This window comes from Leuresthes tenuis, unplaced genomic scaffold (genome assembly GCF_036924035.1).
Source record: "Leuresthes tenuis unplaced genomic scaffold, fLeuTen1.0.hap1 SCAF_10, whole genome shotgun sequence".
NCBI lineage: Eukaryota > Metazoa > Chordata > Actinopteri > Atheriniformes > Atherinopsidae > Leuresthes > Leuresthes tenuis.
Window position 1 is genome coordinate 22,824,079 of NW_027325364.1, and position 14,311 is coordinate 22,838,389.

At 40.6% G+C, this 14,311-nt stretch overlaps 1 protein-coding gene across 1 annotated transcript; it reads right to left on the minus strand.

Annotated features, from left to right (window-relative positions):
- Window positions 1–4,792: 4,792 nt before the first annotated feature.
- Window positions 4,793–12,113, minus strand: depdc1b (DEP domain containing 1B). The gene is made up of 11 exons (XM_072394776.1): window positions 11,956–12,113; window positions 10,694–10,959; window positions 10,282–10,426; window positions 9,618–9,745; window positions 9,401–9,531; window positions 9,257–9,304; window positions 8,100–8,240; window positions 7,839–8,005; window positions 6,751–6,927; window positions 5,804–5,986; window positions 4,793–5,196 (listed from the first exon to the last, which is right to left on the minus strand). The coding sequence occupies exons 1-11, from the start codon at window positions 12,001–12,003 to the stop codon at window positions 5,032–5,034; spliced, it is 1,599 nt and encodes a 532-aa protein (XP_072250877.1). The 5' UTR covers window positions 12,004–12,113; the 3' UTR covers window positions 4,793–5,031.
- Between the last annotated feature and the right edge of the window lie 2,198 nt (window positions 12,114–14,311).

Genomic DNA, 14,311 nt, shown 5'->3' on the forward strand with positions numbered 1-14,311 from the left:
ACTCGGATTCTTTCAGAATGGTGTGGAACAGCTTTAAATATGAAGCATGTGCTGCTGTAAAAAACAAAAAAATTCCAGGAAAATTTGCAGGTTGGCTCAAATTATAGCGGGACCTGTCAACGCTCACTTACTATCCATTTGTGTTGCGAGGGTAAACTACCGTATGAGTCAATATCTATTCAAATATGTTCTTTGATTTAAAGAAAAAAAGAAAAGTGTTGGAATTGACATGTGTGCAGTTACCAGTGGGGAAACCCTACACATACACCAGGATCTTCTTCTCTTGTGTTGTGTTGCTTTGAGGTCACTGCGATCCTGCCTCACACAGGTACCACAAAAACCTTCCAGAGTGAAAAAACAATTACCACGGCGACACGTCTCTTCCCAGAACAGCATTAGGGGAGCAGCGTGGGCTTTCCCAACTGGAGAGCATGGGCTGAGCTTCTGACACACAATACCTAAAAATGTTGTATGGGCACATGCAGCCTTGACAGCTTCGGTGCTGAAGAGGAGGAGAGTGAAAAGTAACCATTTAGCTTTATTTTCCCCAGTCACAGAATCCAGAGTTAGCGCTCTGTTGGAACTCCGGTCTGAGACAGAGAGTGCAAGATGTAAGAAAACCTATTTTGGCATTATTGCACTAAAAAAATAAATAAAAAAAGAAAATTCAATTACTGGTTCTTGCTATTCAAGAAAAAAAAAGTTCTCATAACAGGAATCTTGCAAATGGGATTTGTGTTATCAATTTCACTGGGCCCTATCTGATGTGAGCTATGCAGTCTTGATATTTGAAAGCAAATGCGCTGCTTTGTATTCCGGTCAGGTTTAGCACTCATGGTTACAAAGGCTGAAGAGGTCCTGATGATGGAGTTAATTCCCTCTTCACTCCTCTGCTGAGACATCAGCTTTTACCCATCACCATGAACTGAACACTTACCGTACTATCTGCAGTTAAACAGGCCAGAATATTAATGCGATGACAGCGCCTCAAGACTCACGCTGACCACAGGCACGGTACAGCTTCTCATTAGTCTTATGTAATTCACATTGCTTGAACAGACATCTCATTTGTAACGGATGATTACCAGTACTAATGATTCTTTAAATGTGACCCTTCACTATCAGCCTGAAGGTGAATTTTAGGTGTAGTAGTTCATTAAGGTTACAAAATGTGTGTTTTATGCAAATTATATTAATGATTTTTGTTACCCAAACGGTCACTGAAAGGTGACCGTTTTGAACCCAAGCATCCAGACAGGTCTTTCCATCCATCTGCATTGATTTGGCCACAAACTAGATTATGGTGCATGTAGCTGAGGGCAGATGAATTTGTTAAAGGGGAACTCTGGTTTTTCTTAACCTAGACCCTATTTCTGCAGCCTCTAAATAAGGCATTATCTGTCTTTATTTCACCAATACTTTAAGAAGAATGAATGAACGAACGAACGCGTACTATAGCTCTGTTGGCACATAGCTACTGTTATGTTGCTACTTGCAGCTATAGGAGAGCTAATGGAGGGAATTCTACACACACCTCTACTGGGACCACTTCATCCACACACATGGCTGCAGCACAGCTCATTCACTCCGGTAAGAACGTCCATCTTACTCAAAATCGTTGTTCACATTGTCAAATTTTGATAAATATCCTGCCATGTTGCACAAAACTAGCAGTAGCAAACTCTGTGTGAAGTTAGCCGACTGTCACAGAGCAAGGAGTAAATAAACTGTGCTCCGGGGGGCGTGTGGATGAAGTGGTCCCAGTAGCATGCCTGTGTAGAAATCCCTCCTATAGCCACAAGTTGCCGCATAACAGCACCTATGAGCTAACTGAGCAATAGTACATGTTCGTTCATTCATTCTTCTTAAAGTATTGGTGAAATAAAGACAGCTAATGCCTTATTTAGAGGCTGCATCGTCCCTGCCCCGTTCACTCCGTTATATGGATCGCAAATTATCTAAATAGCTTCTGAAGGACGAAGACTTTCACCAAATTATTCTCGGTGAGTAGATAAACATATTTCATGCCAGAAATAAGGTCTAGGTTTAAAAATACCGCAGTTCCCCTTTAATGGAAACAGGCGGGAGCATGTGTTGATGAGTGCACGGAGCATCAAAATGGTTTCAATGAATGCTTTCTGCACTCAAGTTCATATCAGAGCATTTGGTTTCATACAGACACTCACAGTCCCAGAACCTGGGAACAGAGAATTCCCTTCACTGGCAGACTGTATCCCTGTTTAAGTCAGCAGCGCTCCACACAGACTGCCAACAGTTCTGGTGAAGCACTTGCCAGAATCTCTTTGATCAGTGGTGACTTGTGTGGAAAAGCAAAGCTGATATTTTCCCACCTGCCTACGAGCATGAACCAAAGTGTTTAATGAGTGGGATGTTCGCAGGTGTCTGACGACGACTTGCAACTTTTCAGCTCTTCTCTCTTTCCAGTCCCTGCTAAGCATGTCACCACCGCTCAGGCACGCCGTCGCTTGGCATGATCTCTTTCATGTTGTATGATTGCCATCAGCTAAGAACTATTCATTAGCCTCTACAGCGAGGGAGGCCAAGAAGAAGAAAAATTAACTAAAGTCGTTTATGAAACTGAACTCTTTCACTGTCAACTAGCTGCCTGAAGGGAAATGGAGATAGTTTCATTATGAGGAACTGCAGCATCGTTTTTTATCAAAAGACAAAACCCATTCTGTTAAATGCAGCAGTGACATTGAGGGTGCAGCTGCACTCCCGCAGTGCTATAGCAGCTCTTGAAATGGTCATTTATCACCGTTCTGTGGAGGCTGATGCACAAGATATTACACTTTGTTTTCAGTTCAGACGCTATCCTGGAGGTGTCATTAATCCTCAGCCATAAAAAGATGGAACAAAAAGAACACAACAAAGTTTTGTCTGCCAAATATATTTTTTCTTAAGAAAATCAGCACTGACATGAATTCACCTCATGCCGTGGCTCCCTTTTTTTTTTTTCAACAGAGTGATAAATTCAAGTGTAACAGTAATTCCAGCATTTCAGAGAATTAATGACATCAACAATTACAAAAACAAACCACTTTCAGTCTCTAAGTAAGTGAAAGACAACCTAATTGACATGCCAGGACAGCAGGTAACAGACAACATTTGTAGCTCAATTAATACACTGAAATATGTACCGCTGAAGAACAGAATCCTTATATACAGAATAAAACCAGCAAGTAAAAACACTAAATTATTTCTTTAAACAGTGCAGATAGTGTGGGACTCTTCAAGTAAGGTAGAGAAAGGGTTAGAGAAAGGTTTGTTCTACATACACTATACTGCCAAAAGTATTCACTCTCCCAGCCAAATAATTAAATTCAGGTGTTCCAATCACTTCCATGGCCACAGGTGTATAATATCAATGCAGACTGCATGCAGACTGCTTCTACAAACATCTGTGAAAGAATGGGTCGCTCTCAGGAGCTCCGTGAATTCCAGCGTGGTACCGTGATAGGATGTGCAACAAGTCTACTCGTGAAATTTCTTCGCTATGAAATATTCCAGTCTACCGTCAGTGGTATTATAACAAAGTGGAAGTGATTGGGAACGACAGCAACTAAACCAGGAAGTGGTAGGCCACGTAAAATGACAGAGAGGGTCAGTGGATGCTGAGGTGCATGGTGCACAGAGGTTGCCAACTTTCTGCAGAATCAATCAAGACATCCAAACTTCCCGTGGCCTTCAGATTAGCTCAAGAACAATACGTAGAGAGCTTTATGGAATGGGTTTCCATGGCCGAGCAGCTGCATCCAAGCCATACATCACCAAGTGCAATACAAAGCGTCGGATAAAGGGTTGTAAAGCACGCCACCACTGGACTCTAGAGCAGTGGAGATGCGTTCTCTGGAGCTGGGATTGGCCCATTAGTTCCAGTGAAAGAAACTCTGAATGCTTCAGCATACCAAGAGATTTTGGACAATTTCATGCTCCCAACTTTGTGGAAACAGTTTGGGGATGGCCCGTTCCTGTTCCAACATGACTGCGCACCAGTGCACAAAGTAAGGTCCATAAAGACATGGATGAGCGAGTTTGGCCTTCTCATCCAACATCAGTGTCTGAGCTCACAAATGCGCTTCTGGAAGAATCGTCAAAAATTCCCATAAACGCACTCCTAAATTTTTTGCCTAGAAGAGCTGAAGCGGTTATAGCTCCAAAGGGAGGGCCGACGTCATGTTAAACCCTATGGATTAAGAATTGGATGTCCCTTAAGTTCATATGCGTGTAAAGGCAGATGAGCGAATCCTTTTGGCACTATAGTGTTTGTACGTGTCCGTAGCTACAAATGCAGTTGTGATCTTCAGCTTAACCAATTCTTTTTAGTTGTGTAACAGTCACATGCACAGTACTCCAGGACACAGCTTTATTTTGAACAAGTAGGAGTGTCCAAATTTGAGATTTGTACTGTAATGTCTTGTTAACTAACCCTTGATATGTTTGTCGATGACAAGTAACGTTTACCCGATTAAATATATGTAAAAAAAGAAAATTAAGCTGCCTAATATTATTTAATCAAAGCTGATCAACTCTGAGATATAAATCAGAATGTTTGATGCACTATATACAGTTTGTATTTTGATCATTAACTTTTACGTTAACAATCTACCAACACGTTAATACTTTTGAAATGTTGTTCATTCCATTTAGTTCTTTAAATTCTGCTTCTTAGATCTAGTATACACAGAAATAAACAGACAAATGTATTAAGTTTTCATTGTATGAAATATAAGTGACTCTTTAGTGTTAGTTCCCTTAAAGTTCTTCCTTTTTTTTTTGTTAAATAAGAAAAGTTTTCTTCAAGGGTCCATTCATCCATCTCCATCATTCAAATCCAGCATTTATATCAAAGTTATACAGTAGGGAAAAGGGGTCAGCAGCCAAGAACTGTGCTTTTTAGGAAAGAAGGAAAACTTGTGAATATTATGCAATTTGAATAATTTGGTCCATCAAATTATTACTAAATTTTAACAGCTACACAAAAATGGATGTCAGCAGTGTCAAAAAAAATCATGCTCTGAAACTCCAGCTTCTTTGAAAAGGCTGGAAAGGTTTTTTGAGGTTAAAGATCATGAGTTGAGGTTTGAGTCGTGGGGTTTTGTCTGGTATGACAGCAGCTTTGCTTTCCTCAGTGGGAAACCTATTGTGGTAGACCTCTGGGTAGGATTTCTGGAACTGAAAAGGGGGGAAGAATAGAATCTTACTGAACAGTACAGCATACAAAGACGTCTTACAATTATACAATTATTATACAATTCTTTGGAGATATTGCAGGCATCCAACAGGTATTTTGTGTGTGGTTTTATTTAGCTAAAGCCAACACTGTGCTGTGGAGATAGGCCCGGCAATGCAAAACTGCTGAGAATGTATGTGTGGTGCTGCTGAGACAGATGGCAGCTGTTGCAGCTAGCAAACAAAAACGGGGACATTTCACCATGTTGCCAACATGTTAAAGTAAAGTCAAACACAATCGGTTCAGTGCACAGATCAGGATTCTTTCACACACAAAGGTTCCAGCTGACCTGTTGTATTGACTGTACTTGGCCCTCTACCACTTCGCATTACTACATTCTACAGCCAAGAGTTTTTTCTAGTGCCTAAAGCATCAACTGCATCTTTTGTTCTGTGGAAAACACGTAGCACCTCGCTTTCCACAATTTAAAAATGAATGTGTTTTTCATTATATACTTGCAGTGGTGATGGAAACACATTCAAACACAAATGCCATCTAAATGCTCACAGCTTACTGTATGAGAGCAGATTTTCATTTACAGAAGTATACCTGTTTGAGTCTTTTCCTCTTGTCCTTGACCGGGAGTTCTTCGTCTGCGATCAGGCCTTCCAGCAGCTGCAGCAGGGGCGTCTGTGTACCTATTACCTTCTGCTCCTCACACTCCACCCTGTTGATCTGTTTAAAAAAAGCTGGGGACGCGCTGAAATCTGTATCTGAACCCGCATATTTGATCTGATGAAAGAAGGAAGAAGTGCTGCATCAAAGAACATGTATACTGAATGAAATACAATACTTTGAATTATAATACAGCAACAAACAACTGCTTGCTGATAAAAGAATATTGGCTTTCCAACCAGAGAAAGATGATAGCAAATTATAGCACAGGGTTAGCAAACCTCCGTTTGTAGGTCAAACAATCTGCAGCACAGACCATCGATACGCCAAGTATTGTCACCTGAAACTCAACACATACACACGTTTGTGTGCACGATTTCTTCATACCCAGAAATAAAAACAGTGAAACCGATGAAGGCAGAAAGGACATCATTTTAGAGAAAATGGGAACCTTAATTTACAGAGTCTGAGTCACGTGTTTTCTCACCTTTACAAATCACCTCCCTGACCTTTAATCCCAATTATTACACGCAGCAGTAGGGATTCTTACTGCCGTTTTCTGATGAGCTACATATCTCACACAGAGGTGACATATGTCATGAGCCCAGCTTCATTTCAGTAAATGCTAATAGAGTTGGACATAAGTTTACCTTGAAGAGGCGGGAGGTAAATATCAAGTCAAGTGGATGGTTTCTGACAGCAGTGTTAGTAAGAGAAGATTTAGATGAACAGTGCTGCTTTCACTCACTGTTACTGATGTTCAGCTGGAACACCTGTAATTATTTCCATGACAACCTCAGACTTTTATTCCGCGATCATAAAGCCGATTGCTGGAAACCCCATCTTACCGCTCTCACTGCGACTGTAGAAAATGTGCTGACCTGAGCTCTTTTGAGGTGCGACAGATGCTCCTCGACCTGGTGCCGCAGCTTGGCGTTGACTTGGAAGATGGTGTTATGGTGGTCCATCATAAAGGTCACCAGTTTGGTAGCAAGTAACTCGTCCAAGTCAATGTCGTCTGCTGAGCCCAGAACACAGGGAGAAAACATCTGCACCATCTGAAAATGGACCACAAAGGGGAAAGGATTGTAGAAGAACTTTAAGTGATGCACATCATATCTAAAAACACACATCGTGGGTACAGACAGTGCGACTTGCATATTTGAAATTTGTATTCTGGTGGCATAACCCTGATACATACTTTACAGGATTTGTTCATCAACATTGAGATTGGACAGCAGGTTCACCTCACAGTTAAATGTTAGACAATTTACTGCTTTTGACAGCAACTTCCAGTTGTCTGTTCAAAGTTCAGCATTTAGCCTTCACCCTGTGATACTTGTGTGTGTGTGTATATATATATATATATCCATCCTCTGAAATCCCAAGAATCACCTTCCACACTGAAATAATGACACAACTGCCCATGGAAATGATCTCATCTTGATGCACTTAACACACTGGGAAAGAAAATACAAAATGTGCTTCCTGGAATATTCCTTCTGATTTCACAGTCGCTGGTCACAAAGGATCTTTCATAGGAAGAGTTTTACTGTTCCTAATGTGAATTTTTAATGGCATTACTTGTGGTTTCAGTTACTAAAGTGGCCTTCTATAGTTGATGGATAATCATTTGAACTGGATACTGCTCATAATGCTTGTTGGCATTTTCCCTTGTTCACATATGTTGTGCAACTGTGTGAACACGAAGTTATTAAATACAGGAATTACTGTTACAATGGATGCATTTAAAGAGGCACATTTCTTTTGGGGGGGTAAACAATTTGCTGTTGTCATATACAAGCTAAAAACTTTTTAGAAGTGACTTTGAACAGCTATGTTTTAATTCTACTGTTTGTTCATCTCATCAGCTCATGCTGCTTTGTGGGATAGTTCCTGAAGAACTGAACTCTGCAAACCAAAGAAGCAGTGAAAATCGAATCAGCCAATAAACCGTGGGAATGAGTACCAGCGTGCGGGTAGCAATGGTGTCATTGAGCGGAGGCAGCAGGGGATTCTGGCAGACGTGGGCCATGAGACGTAGTAACAGCTGCAGGCGTCGTCGGTTGGGTGGTGGCAACAGGAGGCAGCTGACTTGCAGAGCCTCTGTGGCTGCATCCTGCTCCTGCAGCAGGCCTGCAATGACATGAGTTGCAAAATGAACATCAGCAAATATTTATCTGTAGCAGTGTCCAAATATTGTGGTGGGTCCATAATGAGAAGCACTCACTGAGAATGTTGACAAAGACCTCATAGAGATGGAAAGTCAGGAGCGGGTCTTTGAGCCTCTGAAAATAATCTGCCACCGTTTTCAGAACGTCTCTCTCGAAGCCAGGGTACACCGGCTGTCTGGTTTCATTGCCGTTAGGCCCTGAAAAAAGGTCAAAGGCAGGTTTATAGCTCATTATAAAGAATGCCAATTAACATAAAAACATGCACATACTTTTCTATTGTTAAGTGACATTAGAATAGCGAGGAAGTACAGCTAGTATTAAACACGTGTGAAAGCAACTCCTTCAGAATGCTGGCTGATGAAAAACATTTGGTAAATAAAAAAAAAAACAAGAGGGAAATTACTTGACAGAATGGGCCTTATCCATCTTAGTACCGGTAGTTTAAAGCCAAGTTCACAGTTTGAGATTCTCAGTGATGTCAGACTGATGAAGTGTTCACACGACACGGCACGTTTCCCCTGTGATCAGGAGCGCCAGCGACTCCACACCACACAAGTGATCTGCAGCTGGAGGTCATACACTCCAAGATTTATTTTGCCAAACTTTATCCTTGACTTGTCTTCTTCTGGGACTTCCAGCAGTCTTGGAATAAAGTACCCGTGCTGTCATTAACTTCACACCATGATGCAAGTAGCTTCTGCTGAATTACCCCGTTTTACTCTGCTTGTTGTGAAAGACAACAACAACTGGGCGTTTCTCTCCACATCGAGTCTGTCCTGAGTTTGCATTCTGGGGATTAAATTTTTTTTTTCTTTTTAGAAAAAGCATCAGAGGTGCGAGTGTTCTTGCCAGTAAGCAAATTCTGGTCAGTACCCCCCCCTCCCTTTGAGTCCCCTGAACCCGTTTTTCGCACTCTCATTGGCTGTAACGTCTCACAAACTCCTCCCTGCACCAGCATATCAAGCAAGTTAAGATATTTGTTCAGAGAGCGGAAGGCATCTTTGAGCCTCCCAATTCATGCCATTACAGTGTTTGCACAGTGTTTGTTGACTGCCATTCAAACTCAGATATGTTTAAGAGCTTAAACTCTTGTCCTTCAGATGTTTAGGAAGTTCCTTGTTCAGTTTAGGTTTCTAAAGTTGTTGAACCGGTCCGGATTCTTTTCTTTTAAAAGGTTAATGTTTATACTCTGCAAAAAAATTAAAATACTTACACTTTGCGAGGCATTTCATTGCCGACACCACCCAATAGGGCATGTCCTCTGCAGATACAAAGGAAAGGAATTAATCATTACCGTCATTTAAGTTGCAAAAAAAAGAAAACATTTTCCTTTAAATTGTTAACTAATGCACCCTACCAGCTTTGTTCTCCAGTACAACTATGCCCGTCTTATTAACACTGAAGACATTGTGGACAATGTGCTTGCCATTCACATGTGTTGGGTTTAAAATTCCATCCAACGTCTGCAGGCCCAAAACTCTCTGTAAACTACAACAACAAAGTCGGTATCAAAAAATAAGAAACGGACACGGATGATAGGAATAGTTTATCAGTCACGGCAAAAGAAAACGTACTGTGCAAACGTCATTGATTTCCAGATGTGGTCCACTTGTTTTGGAGTTACCTCCTTCCTGCGGATGAGCTTGCATTCGTGAACATCTCCGATAGCAACACTGTGTCTTTTATTCCACAAATCTGAAGTCTGACGGAAATGGAGACAAGAAAGAAAAATGGTGAGAGTTTGATAGAGATTAAATAAAAAAAACTCTGTTGTGAACAAATCAAATCAAGCTTTTATGGAAGCCTCTGTGCTGATGCTAACGCTATGACGACTTCAAGGCTAAATTAAATATGACTTGCTTATTCTTATTTAATTATTTTTAAACCAGAAATCCATTACACTGAGAGGTGATTAAATATAAAGAATGACCAACAAGACGCTGTCTGTCAGAGTGCAGCATGACATTAACATACCCTAGAGGAACCGTGGCAGCAAAACTTAGAAAGGTCATTGGAGTACTTTTGTTTCACCCATGTACTACTACATTGCATTGTATGAAACTTTTCTTTTAATTTCTAAGTGTTCAGTTTAACCTTGAGAGCAGAATAAAGCAGCATTAATTTGTCATCAAATTAGCAAAATTACTAATGATCTCCTCTGCCCACTTTAAATTAGCATATTCACATTAAGGTAGTTAAAACACAGGGGAGTCTGTGGCTCCACTTTCCCTGTCTTACCAAGACAGTAGACTTGAGGGGCGCAACGTTTTCCTGCTGAGGCAGTTCCTCGTAGTCATCCCAGCGGATCAGTCTGGGCAGGTCACTGTTGTCTTTAAACGGAGGCCTCGCCGGGACAGACTTGAGAGGAGACAGTGTGGGGAACCTGGAGAGAAAGACGACAGCACTTAGCTCGGAGAAGAGACACAGCTGCACTCTGCTGAACTATGAAGACGGAGCAATGCCTCCAGTAATGCAGGACGAAAAATCCTTTTCACAGAATCTATATATATATATATATATATATATATATATATATATATATATATATATATATATATATAAAAGAAGAATAATGCAAAATAGATGTATTCAGCAACAAAGCGATATTTTTGACCACATAGCAAACATGAGGATTGTCTTATTTTGTTACTTGTACAAGTGGCCATTGTCTTCAAAGTCCTCTGTCCCATGGCGCCCCTTGATGTCTTCAATCACATGGGCCTTAAGGAACTTCCTGAGCAGCTGCAGAGTCTGGTAGCGAGTGACCTCAGGTCCAAAATTGTAGTTGAGTCTAAGCAGCTCGTGCAGATAATCCACAGCCTCCGATCCTGTGAAACTGCCGTCATAGTAGCGAAAGTGAGCCCAGTGCCTTCGTGATGGCATGCCTTCACGGAAAAGTTGGATGGTTTCATTCCACTGTGAGAGAGGGAGACAAAATGTGGTTTGGAGAACAGAAATTGATTAAAAACAATCTGCTAATGACACTGTCAGTGAACCAATAAACCAGTATGTCACAGCTAGCATGTTTTGTTGGGGTTTATTTACCATCACTTCAGTACCATAAGATCAAAAAGTTCAGGGCAACACCATTAAAAAGTACTTGGAGATGCACATATAAGTATCCCGCTGGATGTCCCACAATGTCAAAATGGTGATGCTTCACAACAATATGAATGTTATGAATGTCTCTTCATGAATGTCTCTTCAGCCTGGTAAACTGCGGGCTTCACAGCTGTTTGGACTCTTTCCAGATGCAGGTTTAAGTAGGATCAAATCTCAGAGATATCAGATAGGTTGAAGGAAAATGAAAGAAACCGACTGAACTTATCACAACCAAATTACAGTATGGTGTACTGCACAAATGGTGTGTTATGACACTGCATGCTGAATTTAATCAATACTAATGTGCAATGTACTAAACTAAAGTAGCAGTAAAGAAGTGATGTTGGGAGTGAATGCTCTGTATGATCATTTTACATCAAATAAGACGAAAACTGTGTGCCATTATAGCGACATATGACGTAGGCGACACACAGTGGACATAACTAACATTTTAATAATACACGTGATAATGCAGATACTCACACTTCTCCAACCCAAAGCCGAATTTCCCACATTAAAATGCTGCTATTCATGACAAAAACCAAGGGTTTTTCTGACATTTAAAAGTTTTAAATTCTCAATTTCATGAGAGGAAAAACTACTGTTAGCTAATAATCTAATAAAACCATTATGAACTTTCGCCTACTGAACACAACTGTAACAAAACCTTAATTAACGCTGGTATACCGTAAGTAGCAGGAAGTAAACATATTAAACAAGTTCGACCCACACCGTGAAGATGAAGTTTCTTTAACGGTTACCGTCAGGTTGAAGCTTTTTAACGTCACGCTTCTAAAATGACAGACTTACCAGCTTCGTCGCCCGGTACGGCCCTGGTCCGATAACTTTACCTTCCATTCTGAGACAGAAAACTCTCTTCACACGTCTGAAAACATTGAGCAATTAGCTTTTAAAAGCTTGTACCAAAGCCGTGGAAGAACGAAGAATAATTGTCTGAACAGAGACGTTGCTGCCAACTTTGAATCTCGTGCGTCACATTATTTAAACGTCGTGATTTGACAGCGACCTGGTCACGTGACAAGCAGGACCGCAGCGTCTGTGAATGAAAGTTGCAGCAAAACGTGCAGGATACACACATCAATAATAAGCTAACACGAGTTGTAACATGAACTAATTCTAACGTTAAATACCTTATTTTTTATTTGTTTAGTTTTTTTTATTTCGTCATTTAAAGTGCATTTGAATATAACAGCTATTGCTTACAGGTATGCCGTTAAAAACATTTCAGCCACAGATTTTCTTTCAATTTTTCAATCTTTTTTTTATAAATTGCCTTGAGCAATAGTTCTTAAAGATTCTGAAGGCCTTTCAAAGTTTTTCTTTGTACTCGAGAGGCCTTTTGATTAATTTTTAATTAAGCCCTTGTAGCTGACACAAGAGGAATTTGCCTTTGGTTCACTTGGCTCTCTTAACCCCAATGTATTATACATTCAAGAGTAAAAAGGCATCTAACTTTATGAATTAAAGTGTGCTGTGTCTCCACATAACAGACAACTTAGTAGAGAACCAATTTTGATCTTAGGCACTTGTATAGCAGGCCTTTGCAAAGAGACATAATTTGTTCCCACTTCTTTTGTTGCATCTATAAAAATTCTGAAGTTAACAGAGCTTGAAAAATACAAAAGAAAGGTTAGAAGATGAAAACATGTTGTATCTCAACCTGGTGTGCAGGGTTTCCTTATAAAATCTGAATGAGATGTCCTGAAAAAAAATGGAAAAAAAATCAGGAAACTTCCTTCTTTTGATCCGTCTACTGTTTGTCAAAGCCTAATCTGAAATGATCTCCATGGAATGGTGGCTGTAAAGAAGCTGTTCTTAAGGGAGGGCTCTGGGGAGAAAAGGCTGAGGTATGCCAAATGACGCAAGTGCTGAGCTGAAAATCAGTGGCAAAAGCTCTTATAGAGTAATGAATCCTGCCCTGAGCCCGGACCTCAATGTTGTTGAAGCAGTGTGGTTTAATCTTGCGAGAGAACAGAACAAAAGGCAGCCAACATGCAAAGAAGAGCTTGGAACGTCCTTTAAAAAGCCTGGAGAACTATTCCTGAAGACTACTTAAAGAAATTACATGAGAGCTTTTCAAAGAGGATTCAGACTGTGTTGAAAAATGAAGGTGGTCAAACAAAATATTGGCTTTTAAACTCACTAGGATTGTACATGGTTAGCACCGTCGCCTCACAGCGAGGGTTCCAGTTTCCAGTTTCCCTGTGTGGAGTTTGCATGTTTTCCCCGTGTAGGTGTGGGTTCTCTCTCGGTACTCCGGCTTCCTCCCACTGTCCAAAAACATGCATGGTCGGTTAATTGGTGTCTCTAAATTGTGCTTAGGAGTGAGTGTGTGTGTGGTTGTTTGTCTCCTTTGTCTCTGCGTGGCCCTGTGATGGACTGGCGACCTGTCCGGGGTGTACCCCACCTCTCGCCTGATGACCACTGGGATAGGCTCCTGCCTCCCTGCGACCCGACCGACGGATTAAGCGGGTATAGAAAATGGATGGATGGGTCATAGAATTAAGGACACATATTATGGATGGTTCTGTGCTTGAGAGCATATATTTGAGTGTCTAAAGTCACTGCCAACTCAAAAACTCAGAAAAGGAACACACAAAAAAACCCTTGGGACTTTCACTTGGCCCTTATTTATGAAAATGTGTCATTCAGTGAGCCATTCAGATTCGCAGGAAGCACTTATTATCCTGTTTATATCCTTATTTTCTCTTCCAGCTTACCACAAATCGGTTAAGTTGAGTCGCTTTTGTTTACTTTTTTTTTTCGTTTTTCCATTAACATCAAATCTCATAAATAGCTATATATTCACTTAAATGAGCTAATAATCCTACACTAATATAATGCTTAATGTTTCATATCTGTAAGGAAATCTGACTTCCAACTGGCTTTCTTTGATTTTCCAATTAGAAATGACAAATTTCAGTAAAAATGAGCACAGGTAAGAAAAAAAAAAAAAGAACATTGGTTGGATATTGGTATTTCAGCACCAGTTCCTTAATGTTAGCTGCTAAAAACTAATAAAATTAAACACAGAGGAATGGAGAGACAGTGAAGTCCAGAATTTATGGAGTAGCTATGTGACAGAGGGATGATGAAGTGGATTATCAACACTGTTATTAACCAGCCAGCAGCCATTAGGTTCTGA

Bases quoted from the DNA above. Each gene is read 5' to 3' on its own strand.
- depdc1b (XM_072394776.1), bottom strand. From the start codon at position 12,003: ATGGAAGGTAAAGTTATCGGACCAGGGCCGTACCGGGCGACGAAGCTG. The intron at 9,532-9,617 runs GTACGTTTTCTT...TTGTTGTTGTAG, and splicing joins AAATCAATGACGTTTGCACA to TTTACAGAGAGTTTTGGGCC. The intron at 5,197-5,803 runs GTATACTTCTGT...CCCCCTTTTCAG, and splicing joins AGAGGAAAAGACTCAAACAG to TTCCAGAAATCCTACCCAGA.